Here is a 15,813-nt window from a genome sequence, read left to right on the forward strand (position 1 = left end):
AATGATGCAGGGACATAGAACTGGCAAGACACCTGTGTAAATAACAAATTATAACATACACATGTGGCTCAGTGGGTTCCCATTCAAGGTACACGTCCCGGTTGCATGGTCAACCCCCAGTAAAGGATGCGCAGGATGGAGCTGACTATGTGTCATCACAGATGTTTCTGTTTCTCTCTCCATCACCCTTCCTATCTGAAATTAATAAAAAGTTTAAAAAATGAGTGCAAAATACACACACATGATTTTCACAGCACTCAAATTTATTGGGAATCTCCCTACTCTTGATGTTGCAGTGTATGAGATTCAGCAAAATAATCTACATTTCCTACATATACAAGACCTTCCTCCAATGTGAACTCTTATGTGGGGAGTAGGGTTAGAATTTTGGATAAAAGATTTCCCATATTAACTACACTCATCAGGCCTTTCTCTAGTGTGAATTTTCTGATGACAACCAAGGCAATACTTGGTGGTAAATGACTTCCCACACTCACTGCACACATAAGGCTTTTCTCCAGTGTGAACTCTCAGGTGACGACGGAAGCTACTACCACTGATAAAAGATTTTCCACATTCACTGCACTCATAAGGCCTTACTCCAGTGTGAATTTTCTGATGACGACGGAAGGCACTACTACTGGTAAAAGATTTCTCACATTCATTGCACTCAAAAGGCCTTTCTCCAGTGTGAACTCCCATCTGATGGTAACGAAGGCTACTTCCACAGGTAAAAGATTTTCCGCATTCACTGCACACATGAGGCTTTTCCCCAGTGTGAATTCTCTTATGACGATTAAGGACATTATTCCGAGTAAATGATTTCCCACATTCACTGCACTCATAAGGCCTTTCTCCAGTGTGAATTCTCTGATGACATTGGAAGCCATGTTTCTGAATAAATGATTTCCCACATTCACTGCACTCATAAAGCCTTTCTCCAGTATGAACTCTCTGATGATAACGAAGATGATAGATACTGTTAAAAGATTTCTCACATTCATTGCATTTATGCCTTTCTCCAGCGTGCAATTTCTGATGATAACGGAAGCCACTACTACTGACAAAAGATTGCCCACATTCATTGCACTCATAAGGCCTTTCTCCAGTGTGAACTCTCATCTGATGGTAACGGAGGCCACTTTTACAGGTAAAAGATTTTTCGCATTCACTGCACTCATAAGGCATTTTCCCAGTGTGAACTATCTGATGATCACGAAGAAAACACATCCTGGTAAAAGATTTTCCACATTCAATACATTGATAAGGCCTTTCACCTTTGTGACATCTCTGATGAGAAAGGAGGCCAGTAATACTGGTAAAAGAATCCCCAAATTCACTGTGCTCATAAAGCTTTTTTTCTGCATGAGATCTCTGATGGTAACAAAAAGTAGAAAATTGGGCAAAATATTTTCCACATTCACGGCAACAAAAATACGTTTTGCCAGTAGGGACACTGTTGTCCCAAATACACGTGTAGTTATAGTCAATGGCTTTCTTACTTTCTTTTGTAGTAAAATAATTATTTTTCCCTTGATATGTCACCCCACACATTGAGATAACATTTGGCTTGTCACTGATCTGAGTATCCTTTTGCTGGAAATGGCCTGCCATGCTAAGGACGTCCTGCTCCACCTCTCCACAGGTAAAAAGGTTCTGAAACACATTGAAATCGCAGCTGTTTTCAAGTGAGACACTGTTCACACCTCTTATCAAAGGCTTCTCTCTCAAGTGCTCCTGCTGGTGCTGGTGAAATTGTGCACTGAAATAAAATTGTTTTGCACATGCCCCACACCTCAACAGTATCTGCCTGTGTTGTAATGCCTGCTGATGAGTCAAGCGGAAAATGTTTCTCAAAACTAGTCCACAACTCTCACAGGGGTGGCTTTTCTGGGAAGACAAAACTAACTTGGGATTCCTTGCCTGTGACACTCTTACAGAAATGTTCTCTTCAAAAGGTGCCTCCACATTCTCTGCTCCACAGCAGCAACCTAAATAAAAGGAAATGCAGGTGAAGTACATGATGACTTTGGAAGGAAGAAATACCCTCATCTCAACTGTCTGTCACAACCAGGCATGATTGCATGGGATGCTTTTTAAGACCAGTGAGTTAGACTCTGAGGAAATGGCTGTTATACATTACTTGACTCCTAAGGTCAATCAATGGTGGAGACCTTAGCAAGGGAGGGGCAGGAACACATGATGGGACACAAACAAGAGAGGCAGGGCTCCCAAGTTGTTCCTTTACAAACAGCTTCCTATAGGACCATTCTAACTGTTGATGCAGCCTGTGTAGAACAATATGAATGTGCTTGAACATATTAAAACCCAATGCATTCCAGCACATGATGTGTATAGTTAATATAATATGTGACACACCAAGGCTGTAAAGGCATGGATCAAGGTTGGAGTGCAGTAAAGAGGAACCTGTATGGGAAGCAGTTGAGGAACATAGTTTAGAGAGGTAAAGATTATCCATAAGCTGGAAACCTAAGTGGAAATTATAGTGGTTAGAATGGAGTACTTTAGCCATAGATAGTGTGGCAACGTGGATTGAGCATCATCCTACCCATTGAAAGGATGCCAGATCGAATTCCTGTGAAGGCACATGCCTAGGTTCCAAGTTCAACTGACATTTGGGCTGCATACAGGAGGTAACCAATCAATGTTTCTCTCTCATCACTCCTCTCTCTCTCTCTCCCCTCCCTGTGTCTAAAATAAAGAAAAACCTTTTAAAAAATAGAACTGAACAGTTTGCAAAGGGTAAATAATAAACAAGCAGAAGTAGAATGGGGTACAGAACTGGCTATGGTAACAAAACAGTGTTGAACAAAATAAGTTCTTACTTATAATCTTAATAAAGCTCTTGTGTCAAACTCTACCCAACAGCCCTTCACCAAGGAAAGACGGCCTCTGGGTCCACTCTGCCGTGGATGTAGTCATCTTTCTCTTATAATGCAAAAATGATTCTTCCCCTTAAATCCCAGTTGAGCAATTACATTGGATACAGATGACAGAAATCCTCAAAGAAAAACTGAAAAGATGCATGGCCAGTATTGTGGTAGAACAAGAGAGCATGGATGAAACAATAGAGAAAAAAAACAAACCGAAGCAGAATAAAAAATGAAAATAAAATAAAAAACTATGTGAGTGACACCAGCAATATAGCAAAATAGGAGATAGAAGAATTTATCTTCCTGCCAGAATAAGTAGACAGATATCGACAAATAAACAAATAAATTCCCACCAGAGATGGGAATAAGAGCCCAATAAAGACAAAGAGCAATGCAAAAGACTGAGAAAGGAGAGAACTGCATAGAAAGGATGACTGGGAAGATGGGTAGTCAAAAAGATTTGAAGATAGCTAGGGTTAAAAACCACAGCCAGAGTAACCATACTAACATGAGTGTATTGTTTTGTGAAATACACTGAAAAGTTTTGTTTTGGAAAACTGCAAAAGCCCATTTAACATCTGTGTATTCCCCACAATTTACACATCAAAGGACCATTTAGTGTTTGTTGGTATGAATTATCAAAGAAATACTTTTGGCCACAACCTACCATAGAATAGAAACAGAAATCCGTATGTCCCCAGCAATATTTTTCACCCTCAATTGTCAATGAAAAAAATGGCTACCAAAGTCATTATGGACTCATACATTATCTATACTCTATACTAATAAAAGGGTAATATGCTAATTAGACCGGACATCTTCTGGACATCCTTCCAGGTATCTTTCTGGAAAAAGCCACAATGGTGGGGGCCGAGGCAGAGGCGGTTAGGGGTGACCAGGCTGGCAGGGGTGGGCAGTAGGGGTGACCAGGCTGACAGAGGAGGGCAGTTAGGGGCAACCAGACAGGCAGATAGGTGAGTGGTTAGGAGCCAGGGGTCCCAGATTACGAGAGGGATGTCAGACAGTCGAACATCCCTAAGGGGTCCAGGAATGAAGACGGTGTAGGCTGGGCTGAGGAACATCCCCTCCAACCCCCCATGCACAATTTTCATGCACTGGGCCTATAGATTATTATTATGACCTCAACTCATAGAGCATCAAGAAGGCAAGACTTTTGAATCTTTTCTCAAGATCAAAACAACACCCCTCCCGGCCAACAGCCTTTATCACTCATGTAGATAAATCTAATTATCATTACATAATTGGTCCATAAGGGTGAAAGGATTAAAGGAGTAACTGCTTCATGATATGTGAAGACACTTGATCTATACTAATAATAGCCAAATATGTAAATTGATGGTCCCTCCACGAGAACCACAGCCAATCAGGAGTGAGCATGCAAATTAACCCGACAAAGATTGCGGGCCTGTGGTCAGCGCGCACGTGCACAGGTGCCAAGCAGCTGGGGGCGGGATGGGCCACAGTCCTCCCCAGAACCCCATCTGCTCCAAGCCTGTAGCCAGCACACGCCGGCGCCGAGTGGCCGGATCCCGGGGACACTACTAGAGTGTCTGGTCTCGTCTGCTCGGCCTGGGGGCAGCTGGAGTTCCCAGTCATTTTGATTTTTGCAGTCCATGGATTGGAATCAGAAACCAAGAGCGCGAGGAGCACCAGGAATTCTGGGAATCGTAGTTCTGGTGGCAGACGTGCTATGGGATCTCCTAGACACTAGAGCAAAGTGAGCCAGGAGCAAGTTACTGTTGCGGGAGGGGGATGGAGGAAAAGCAAAGGTTAGAATCATAAGTAACGTCAGAGTTTTGAGGAAAAATTAAAAGGAAGATATCCTGCAACTTCTAGGAAATCTCCACCAATGGAGCAAAGAAAAAAAAAAGACCTCTATTATTCTGTGAGCACCACACTAAACTGGGTTGGGGTCTCAGACAATTCGCTCATATGATTACAAAGACAGACAGAAACTCCTGGATTGGAGAGGGCACCCATGAGGGCTCCCAGATTGGAGAGGGTGCAGGTCGGGGTGAGGGACCCACCCCCCTTGCATGAATTTCGTGCACCAGGCCCCTAGTATAGTAATAAAAGAAATACTAAAGGGGAGAAAAAATGGCAATGGAATAAGTGGAAGGCACACTGACAAGCTCTCAAGACCAAGCTGGTAAGACAACTAACACATTGTATGTGGGAAACGTATTGACTTTAAGTAGTAGAGCCACCTGTTACTACCCACAAACAATGTGCTAAAATGCAGGACAACCATCCTGAAAAATCAGCTGAGCACTAGCTGGAGACTAGCTGGAGAGAACCCTGGTAACACAGAACAGGAAGTGGGGACTGCATACAGACTGGTAGGCAGTGCTGAAGCACAAAAGGGATGGCTGGGTTCCCACAGACAACAGTTGAATTTTGGGAGGATATTTTGGCTGTGGGGTGTTCCCACTAAGAACTCTGGTGTCTGAACCCCAAGCTGAGATCCCAAGCCCAGAGCACAAGAACTGAGGGGGGTGCCTGCAAAACATATGGCTATGAAAAGCGGCAGGGCTGCAGTCTGGCAAGGAGACAGCTGGAAACACAGGCACCCTCTTAAATGCACAAAATTTCGAGTGCAGCCAGTCGCCATGGGCTCTGGCAGACGGAGGGCAGAGTGGACTGGAACTGTGTGAGGAGAGTCCAGGACTGGGGTCTCTGGGGTTGGAGCTCTGAGGGCAGCCACCCTAGTATCCAGTGCTAAGTCATTTCCTCATGATATGGAGGACATCTTTCTGCTGTGGACCTTTGCCATCCAGGCAGTTTTTGCCTGGGGGAAGCCAATTATCACACCCTGTTGGAACACCTCTCACTCCACCCTGCAGTCAATAGCCTGAGGGTAATCAAGGCTGACAACAATCAGACTGCAGGCTGAGGTGGGTCCTGGAGGCTTTGAGTCTTTGCCTGATCTCCTTGTGGGCCAGGGATAGGAAAAGCAGACCTTGGTGCACATCTTGGTCCTTTCCAAAGGAACCTGCCATAGTAGAGGGATCCAAAAGCTACGGATTGCTGATAGCTCATAACTGGGTATACAGTTCCAATCACAAGGAGTGTCTGACATCGTCCTACACTAGAGATCAGAAGTGTAGCAGATCTACCCAAATGCAAACAGGCAGCCAAAATGGGGAAACAAAAACGCAACCCCCCCAAGAAAGAACAAGAGAATTCTCCTGAAGAACTATCATTCAAAATAGATGGTGAAATAAAGAAATTTCCAGACAAAAAAAAAAGCTGCCCTGACAGGTTTAACTCAGTGGATAGAGTGTCGGCTTGTGGACTGAAGGGTACTGGGTTCGATTTCAGTCAAAAGCACTTGCCCGGGTTGCGGGCTGGATCCCGAGTAGGGGGCGATCAGGAGGCAGCCAATCAATGATCCTCTCTCATCATTGATGTTTCTCTCTCTCTCTTCCTGTCCCTACCTCTCTAAAATCAATAAAAATATATTTTTTAAAAAAATATTTAACCCTACTTGAAGAACTAGAAAGAGAGGAACAAGAAAAGACCAAAGTAGAAGGAAGGAAATAATAAAGATTAGAGGAGAAATAAATCATTTGGGGCTAAAAAAACAATACCAAAAAATATCAATGAAACCAATATCTGGTACTTTGAAAGTATAAACAAAATTGATGAACCATTAGCCAACCTCTTGAAGAAACAAAGAGACAGGAGCCAACTAAATAAAATCAGAAACAAAAGCGGTCAAGTAACAACTAATACCACAGAAATACAAAGGATTTTAAGAAAATACTATGGCCCTAGCCGGTTTGGTTCAGTGGATAGAGCGTTGGCCTGCGGACTGAAAGGTCCCAGGTTCAATTCCAGTCAAGGGCATGTACTTTGGTTGCAGGTACATCCCCAGTAGGAGGTGTGTAGGAAGCAGATGATAGATGTTTCTTTTTCATCGATGTTTCTAACTCTCTATCCCTCTCCCTTCCTCTCTGTAAGAAATCAATGCAATATATTAAAAAAAAGAGACAATACTATGAACAACTATTGGTATATACCAGTGATGGCGAACCTTATGAGTTCAGCGTGTCAGCATTTTGAAAAACCCTAACTTAACTCTGGTGCCATGTCACATATAGAAATTTTTTGATATTTGTAACCATAGTAAAGCAAAGATTTATATTTTTGATATTTATTTTATATATTTAAATGCCATTTAACAAAGAAAAATCAACCAAAAAAAATGAGTTAGCGTGTCACCTCTGACACGCGTGTCATAGGTTCGCCATCATTGGTATATACCAACAAGCTGGACAATGAGGATGAAATGGACAAATTCCTAGAAAAATAGAATCTCCCAAAACCTAATCAGGAAGAAGCAGAAAACCTGAATGAAATAAAAGCAGTAATAAGAAAAACTCCCCCAAAACAAAACCCTGGGTCTGGAGAGCTTTGCAGTTGAGTTTTACCAAACATTCAAAGAAGTAACATCTATACTCCTCAGACTATTCCAAAAAAATGCAGGAACACTTCCAAGCACTTTTTATGAGGCCAGCATTATCCTAATTCTAAAACCAGATAGAGACACTACAAAGAAAGAGAATTACAGGCCAATATCCTTGATGAACACAGATGTTAAAATTCTCAACAAAATATTAGCAAATCGGATCAGGAAATATATTAAAAAGATAATACATTATAATCAAGTGGGATTCATTTCAGAGATGCCAGGCTGGAATCCCTGGAATGAATAGTCACAAATCAATAAATGTGATATATCACATAAACAAATTGAAATACACAATTACAGGAGCATATCAATACATGAAGAAAAAGCATTCTTTAAAATCCAAAACCCATTTGTGATAACAACTCACAGCAAACTGGGAATAGAGGGAGCATATCTCAGTATGAAAAAGGCCATATATGACAGTCAATATCATATTCAATGGGCAAAAATTAAAACCATTTCCTCTACGATAAGAACAGGAACCAGACGGGGATGCCCGCTTTCACCACTATTATTCAACATACTAGTGGAAGTCCTAATAACAGCAATCAGACAAGAAGAAGAAATAAAAGGCATCAAAATTGGAAAAGAGGAAGTAAAACTCTCATTATTTTCAGATGGCATGATATTATACAGAGAAAAACCAAAAGACTTCACCAATAGCCCTAACCAGTTTGGCTCAGTTGATAGAGTATCGGCCTGGGGACGGAAAGGCCCCAGGTTTGATTCTGGTCAAGGGCATGTACCTTGGTTGGGGGGTACATCCCCAGTAGTGGGTGTGCAGGAGGCAGCTGATCGATGTTTCTCTCTCATCAATGTTTCTAACTCTCTATCCCTTTCCCTTCCTCTCTGTAAAAAATCAATAAAATATATATTTAAAAAAAACACTTCATCAATAAACTACTAGACTTAATAAATGAATTGGACAAAATCAACAGGATATAAAATCAACACTCAGAAGTCGATTGCTTTTTCATAAACCAAAAATAAATTCTCAGAAAGAAAAACTAAATAAGCATTCCCATTTACCATTGCAAAAAAAAAAAAAAAAAATTAAGATACTTAGGAATAAACTTAACCAAGGAGACAAAATACCTGTATTCAGAAAACTACAGGATGTTAAAAATAGAGGTAGAAGAAGATATAAACAAGTGGAAGAATATATTGTATTTATGGACTGGTAGAATCAACATCATTAAAATGTCCATAGTGCTCAAGGCAATCTACAGATTCAATGCAATCCCTATTAAAATACCAAAGTCATATTTCACAGAGCCAGAACAAATTTATATGGAACCAAAAAGACCCTGAATAGCTACAACAAGAAAAACAACGTCGGAGAGATCACAATATATGACAAGTTTTACTACAAAGCCACATACTCAAAACAGCCTGGTGCTGGCAGAAGAACAGGAATATAGATCAACAGAACAGAACAGAGACCCCAAAAACAGACCCAAGCCATTACGCTCAATTAATAATTGACAAAGAACATCCAATGGAGTCAAGACAGCCTCTTCAATAAGTGATTGATGCTGTGATAATTGGACAGATACATGCAAAAAAAAAAAAAAAAGAAAAGAAAAGAAACTAGCGCACCAACTTACACCATACGTAAGAATAACCTCAAAATGGATAAAAGACTTAAATGTAAGTCATGAAACCATAAAATCCCAGAAGAAACCATAGGCAGCAAAATCTCGGACATCTCTCGTACCAATATGTTTACGGTTACATCTTCCAGGGCAAAGGAAACTAAGGAGAAAAGAAACAAATGGGACTGCATCAAAAGAAAAGCTTCTGCACAGCAAAAGAAACCATTGTGAGAAAATGAAAAGGTAGCCCACTGAAAGGGAGAACATTTTTGGCAATGATACATCTGATAAAGGGTTAATATTCAAAACAGAAAGAACTGCTACACTGAAGACAAATAGTCCAATTAAAAATGGGCAAAGGCCCTGGTTGGTTTGGCTCAGTGGATTGAGCATCGACCTGCGGACCAAAGGGTCCCAGGTTCGATTCCGGTCAAGGGCATGTACCTTGGTTGCAGACTCCTTCCTGGCCTGGGCCCTGGTCAGGGCTCCTGCAGGAGGCAACTAATAGATGTGTTTCTCTCACATCGTTGCTTCTGTCTTTCCCTCTCTCTTCCATTCTCTCTAAAAATGAATGAAAAATATCCTCGGGTGAGGATTAATAAAAACAAACAAAAAAATAAATAAGTAAAGGTGATTAAATGTTAAAAAAAAAAAATGGGCAAAGGACCTAAATAGACACTTCTCCCAAGTGGACTTCTCCCAAGTGGCTAAGAGACATGAAAAAATGCTTGAAGTTACGAATCATCAGAGAGATGCACATTAAAACGACACCTGTCAGAATGGCTATCATGAAAAAATCAACAAATGAAAAGTGCTGGCAGGATGTGGAGAAAAGGGAACCCCAGTACACTGCTGGTGCAAATGCAGACTGGTGAAGCCATTATGGAACTGTATGGAGTCTCCTCAAAAAATTAAACATGGAACTGCCATTTGACCCAGCAATCCCACTTCTAGGAATATATACTAAGAAACCCAAAACACCAATCAGAAAAAATGTATGCACTCCTACCTCATAGCAGCACATTTTATATTAGGTGGGATCTGGTACTAGCCCAAGTGCCAATCAGTCATTGAGTGGATAAAAAAGCCAAGGTACGTGTACACCATGAAATAGTATGCAGCAGTACAAAAAGAAGGACCTCTTGCCCTTTGAGACAGCATGGAGGGACCTGGAGAATATTATCCTAAGCGAAATAAGCCAGTCAGAGAAAGACAAGTATCACATGATCTTACTCATATGTGGAATCTAATAAACAAAATAAACTGATTAACAAGGTAGATCCAGAGAGATGGAAGCATGGGACAGACCGTGCAATCTGAGAGAGAACGTGCTAGGGTGTAGGTGGGTGGTAAGACAAAAACCAAAGAACTTGTATGCATATATGCATAACCCATGGACACAGACAATAGGGTGGTGTAGGCCTAGGGGAAGGCATGTGGTAGGGCTAGTAGGGGTGAATAGGGGGTAAAGGGGACATATGTAATACCTTCAACAATCTATATAGTAAAAGCCTAAGAACTGTTATGGCGGGTCAACCAGAACAAACAATCGCTATGGTGCTCACTGGCCACCAGGGGGCAGATGGTCAACGAAGGAACTGCCCCCTGGTGGTCAGTGCGCTCCCACAGGGGGAGCGCTGCTCAGCCAGAAGCCGGGCTCACAGCTGTCGTGGGAGGCCCTCTCCTGCCTCTGCAGCATTGCTAAGGAACAACAGTCCAAGTGGTAAGGGGCTGCAAGCAGGCGGGCAGTAAGGATCAAGGGGTTCCTGGACTGCGAGAGGTCACAGGCCGGGCTGAAGCCCCTGCGACCCCAGGGCACAATTATCGTGCACCGGGCATCTAGTCTAAATAATAGTATATAAAAGCCTAAATGACCAAATGACCAAATGACCATTTGACCAGTCGCTTTGATATGCACTGACCACGAGGGGGCAGACGCTCAATGCAGCAGCTAACCCCTGGTGGTTAATGTGCTCTCACGGCAGGAGCCTTGCTCAGCTGACTGATGGGCGCCAGACGCAGGGCTAACGCCTGGTGAGTGCCGCTGCGGTGGCACAAGACTCTCCAGCCTCTGTGGCAGTGTGCTACTGAGGAGCAGCGACATGCAGAGTGGGGCTGGATGAGTGGGAGCGGCATAACACCCAGCAGAGGCTCGGGCTCCTCCGTGGCCACCTGTAGCTTGGTGCACTATATCCCTCGGGGGATGTCAGACCCTTTGGGGAATAGGGTGGCAGTCTGGATTGCGAGTGGGCCTAGGCCAGGCTGAGGGACCCCACTGGTGTACGCATCCGTTCACCAGGCCTCTAGTAAAGGTATAATTAAAAAATACATACTGCCGAAACCGGTTTGGCTCAGTGGATAGAGCGTCGGCCTGCGGACTGAAAGGTCCCAGGTTCGACTCCGGTCAAGGGCATGTACCTGGGTTGCGGGCACATCCCCAGTAGGAGATGTGCAGGAGGCAGCTGATCGATGTTTCTCTCTCATCGATGTTTCTAACTCTCTATCTCTCTCCCTTCCTCTCTGTAAAAAATCAATAAAATATATTAAAAAAAAAATACTGAAAACAAAACCACCACCAAGAAAACATGATAATTTTCCAGTAATCAATAGAAAACAAATGCTATCTACATACAACCTGATAAGGAACCCAAACTACTTTTACTTTTAAAAACATCTCTGAGCTACAAGAAAACACAAATGGAACCAACATAATGACAAAATCAACCCAGTAACAAAAGGAAATTATCAGCCCTTGCTGGTTTGGTTCAGTGGATAGAGTGTCAGCCTGCAGACTGAAGGGTCCCGGTTTCGATTCTGATCAAGGGCACATGTCCATGTTGCGGGCTTGATCCCTAGCAGGGAGTGTGCAGCGGCAGCCAATCAATGATTCTCTCTCATCATTGATGTTTCTATCTCCCCCTCCCTCTCCCTTCTTCCCTTAAGTCAATAAAAATATATTAAATTAAAAAACCCCAAAAAAGTACAAAAGGAAGATATAGGTAGACAGAAATCATAAAAAAGAATGAAACAAATGCTGGAGATGATAAATTACAAGGGATGAATTGAAAACATAAAATGAAGAATATCAAAATAAGACACGAAAGAATACGTGATGTAAAAGACACATCATTTGAAATCATTCAGGTGTAAAGAAAGAGGAAAAATAAATTTAAAGAATACAGCAGCCCCAGCTGGTCTGGCTCAGTAGACAGAGCATCAGCCTGCAGACTGAAGGGTTTCAGGTTCAATTCAAGCCAAAGGCACATGGCCGGGGTGTGGGCTTGACCCCCCAGTAGGGGGCAGACGATCAATGATTCTCTCTCATCATTGATGTTTCTATCTCTCTCTCCCTCTCCCTTCCTCTTAAATCAATAAAGAAGTATATTTTTTAAAAAAAAAACATTAAAAAAAAGAATACAGCAATGTGAACTAAGTAACACCATCAAGAGACCCATTATCTGCATTATGGGAATCCTGTGAAACACAGGCAGGTGGGAAGAGACAGAGGAAAACCAGGACGGGAAAAAGAAAAAGGCATAAAAAGTTTATTTAAAAAAATAAAATAAGCTGCCCTAACTGGTTTTGCTCAGTGGACAGTGTCGGCCTGTAGACTGAAGGGTCCCGGGTTCAATTCCAGTCTGGAGCACAAACCTGGGTTATGGGCTCGATTCCTAGGAGGGGACATGCTGGAGGCATGTGATGAATGATTGTCTCCCCATCACTGATATTTCTCTCTCTCCTCCCTTCCTCTCTAAAATCAAGAAAAACATAAAACAATAACAACAAAAAACACAGGGTAAGAATGTAGAAAAATTATACCCAGAAATATGTACAAATGACCAATAGGAATATGAAAAATACTTTTCCTCGCTAATCAAGGTGGAATCCATTAGGCTCCCTGACAAACTACCAACCACATATTCTTCCCTATGAGTTCAGTGCAGCAGGTATAGGGGCTGCACATAGAGAATCTGGCAGTGCAAGCAAAGGACAGCAACTACCCAGAAAAGTGGAAATCACCCAGTGTCCACGGTCTACATGTGAGGACAGAGTGCACCTGGGAAAAGGGGCCTGGGGAAATGCAAAGCCAAGTCCAGGTCATTTGTGAGAGTGAGGGTCTTACCCAGGGAGGATATAAGTTCAAAGTTCTCCAGCATCACATTCAGGTACAGCTGTCTCTGACCCTCATCAAGGAGGCTCCATTCCTCCCTGGAGAAGAACAGGGCAATGTCCTCAAAGGTCACCCCAACCTGTTAGAATGGAGACAATTGAAACCAGAGCTGTCTCTCTGAGAACCTGCCATCCTACTCCTTACACACGTTCCCCACCCTCAACCTCCTCTAGGGCACCCGGTTAGTGTGGACACCAGGCCCTAATGCCAGTGCAGGCTGCTCTCTCATCACAGTCCCATTACTCACTGTGATGGCCCTCAGCAGAGCAGCTGGGTTGGGAAGGGGGACAGCAGAGAAACACCATCTAAGCTCTGGGCCATGCCTGCAGGACCCCAGCCTTCCTGCCAAGCAACACCACTGCCGTCTCCCAGATCCTGCCTCCAAGACAAAGACAAACCTGGGCTTATGCTTCACCCTTATGTCCCCACACCAGGTCCCCGGGGACCATCAGCTCACACTTCCTCCAGATGTGCATACCACTGTGTAATGTGTATCCCCTTCCCATCTTCAGACCCAGATTCATTCCCTCAGTTCTGCCCCCTTCCTGCCCCAATGCCACTGGATCTCGCTGGACTCACCCATGAACTTGGCATGCTATCCGAGAGAGCTTGTATTTCAGCCAGAACCAGGTCAACCCAGTCCATTGATGGATCCCAGAGCCCAGAAAGCCCGGATCGAGATTGTGACGTCCTCCCTGCAGCCTCTGATCTTGGCGTCATAAATCACCACCCACATCCCCATGGGAACCTCAGATAATGGTCACCCCTGTCCTCTCTGCCCTGCACCTGCTGTGTCCTCAGAAGACACAACACTCCTCTCTCCCCTCCACCTTCCACGCGGGAATGATCTGCAGGACGAGACAGGCTCCCGCCCCCGGGCTGCCCTGTTCGGTGTGAGGAGGCGGTGGGGTCCCGGGGACTCGCACTCACCTCAGCCCAGCGACTTAGCGCGGACGCCGCCATCGCACTCAGTGGAGGAAGCAGGGCGGGAGCGGCGGAAGAAGGGGCCGCCGCGGGAAGGGCGGTCCCTGTCCCGGCCATGGAGAGGGTCACGCGCGTTACCACGTCCATCTTCACACCCGCGCGTGTGCTGTGTGCACCACAACTCTCCCGGCTTTTCCCTCGGGGCATCTCCACTAGAAACTAGCGATCTGGAATCTCCGATAAAGTAGTGGCGGTAACCTGAGTCCAGACAAAATGCCTCCCTTGCGGACACCGGAAGTCCCGCCTCTAGTACTTCGCCGGAAGCGCATTTTCTGACCCTTCATTGGTTGCCGCGTGGTATTTCAGATTTCGCTTTTGCATAATGTAGTCCAGGGTTTACCCACCTCACCACCAGGGGAAAAAAACCGAGATTGGCCTCTGGAGAGGCTTCCCATCCTAATGAAAGAGTCATCTTGAAAATGGCTAAAGGAAGTTATCTTTTCCTGGTGAAGGGACTTGAGTACGTGCAAATGAAAACACATGATCCCTGAACCCAATACAGCGACTCATAATAAAGAGGTATGAATGCATTAGAGTCTAGAACATTTTATCCCAAAATGACCTACTTAAACCATCATATATGAATGGGAAAAATATAACATAGGAATGTAGGACAGACTTTTGAAATAAAAAAGAAGATGCATAATATAAACTTTATTTTTTTGATAGATGGGGAGAGATACAGACACCATGAGAGAGACACATCCTTTGGCTGTCCCCTGCACGCCCCCTATTGGGGATTGAGCCCACAATCTGGGGATGTGCCCTGACCAGGAATGGAACTCCAGGATCTGTTGATCCATGGGAGGACTCTCAATCCACTTAGAAACATCTGCCAGGGCATAATATAAACTTTAAATGGAACTCTATTGTTTCGTTTTAATTTGAACATCAACTAAGATAAATAAATTTTTAAAAAGTGGAAAAATTGTCTTTTGTTATCGGTGGTTTTCTTCATGAGAAAATGCTATTGTAATTCTCATAGTGAAAAAAAATTTGTCCTTTATAGACATATCTAACATGCCAGGTGTGATGATGTTTTAGACATTTCAATGTGATGAGATTATGAACATATTTATAAACAATATTTAGAGTAAGTGAAGTCTATATTCATAATGAAAGTTGAGCCATGTATAACTCAGAAACTTAAAAAAAATCACACAAAATATAAAAAGTAGTTATGGGTATGCATCTGTGCAATAAATATTAAAATCAATAATAATTCTTGCTGGCTGGCGTGTTTCAGTGTTTGAGCATCAACCTATGAACCAGGTCAGAGTTCGATTCTGGTCATGTTACATGCCCGGGTTGTGGGCTAGATACCCAGTGTGGAGTGTGCAGGAGGCAGCTGATCAATGATTCTGTCTCATCATTGATGTTTCTATGTCTCTCCCTCTCCCTTTCTCTCTGAAGTCGATGAAAATATATTAAGAAAACAAAACAAAAAAACCCTAAATAATCTAACAGAAGAGTTTAAAATCTTTTTTAAACTTGCCATAAATTATAGAAGTCAGTTCTAAATAAAAATAATCTCCAGCATCCTGAAACTGAAACAATGGTCAGAGTCTGACACTCCTGGTGAACGGCTGGCATGGGAACACTGGACAGCACTTTCTTGTCCATGAAACATCTTCCCAATATGCTCAAATCCCCTTGCTCCTCTCCTTTATGTTA

At 43.2% G+C, this 15,813-nt stretch overlaps 1 protein-coding gene across 1 annotated transcript; it reads right to left on the minus strand.

Moving 5' to 3' along the window:
- Positions 1-304: 304 nt before the first annotated feature.
- On the minus strand, positions 305-14,087 carry LOC102435926 (zinc finger protein 211-like). The gene is made up of 2 exons (XM_014448961.2): positions 13,108-14,087; positions 305-1,991 (listed from the first exon to the last, which is right to left on the minus strand). Exons 1-2 carry the CDS (start codon positions 13,139-13,141, stop codon positions 409-411), a joined length of 1,617 nt encoding a protein of 538 aa, XP_014304447.1. The 5' UTR covers positions 13,142-14,087; the 3' UTR covers positions 305-408.
- Between the last annotated feature and the right edge of the window lie 1,726 nt (positions 14,088-15,813).

Source organism: Myotis lucifugus, unplaced genomic scaffold (assembly GCF_000147115.1).
Source record: "Myotis lucifugus unplaced genomic scaffold, Myoluc2.0 scaffold_969, whole genome shotgun sequence".
Lineage (NCBI taxonomy): Eukaryota > Metazoa > Chordata > Mammalia > Chiroptera > Vespertilionidae > Myotis > Myotis lucifugus.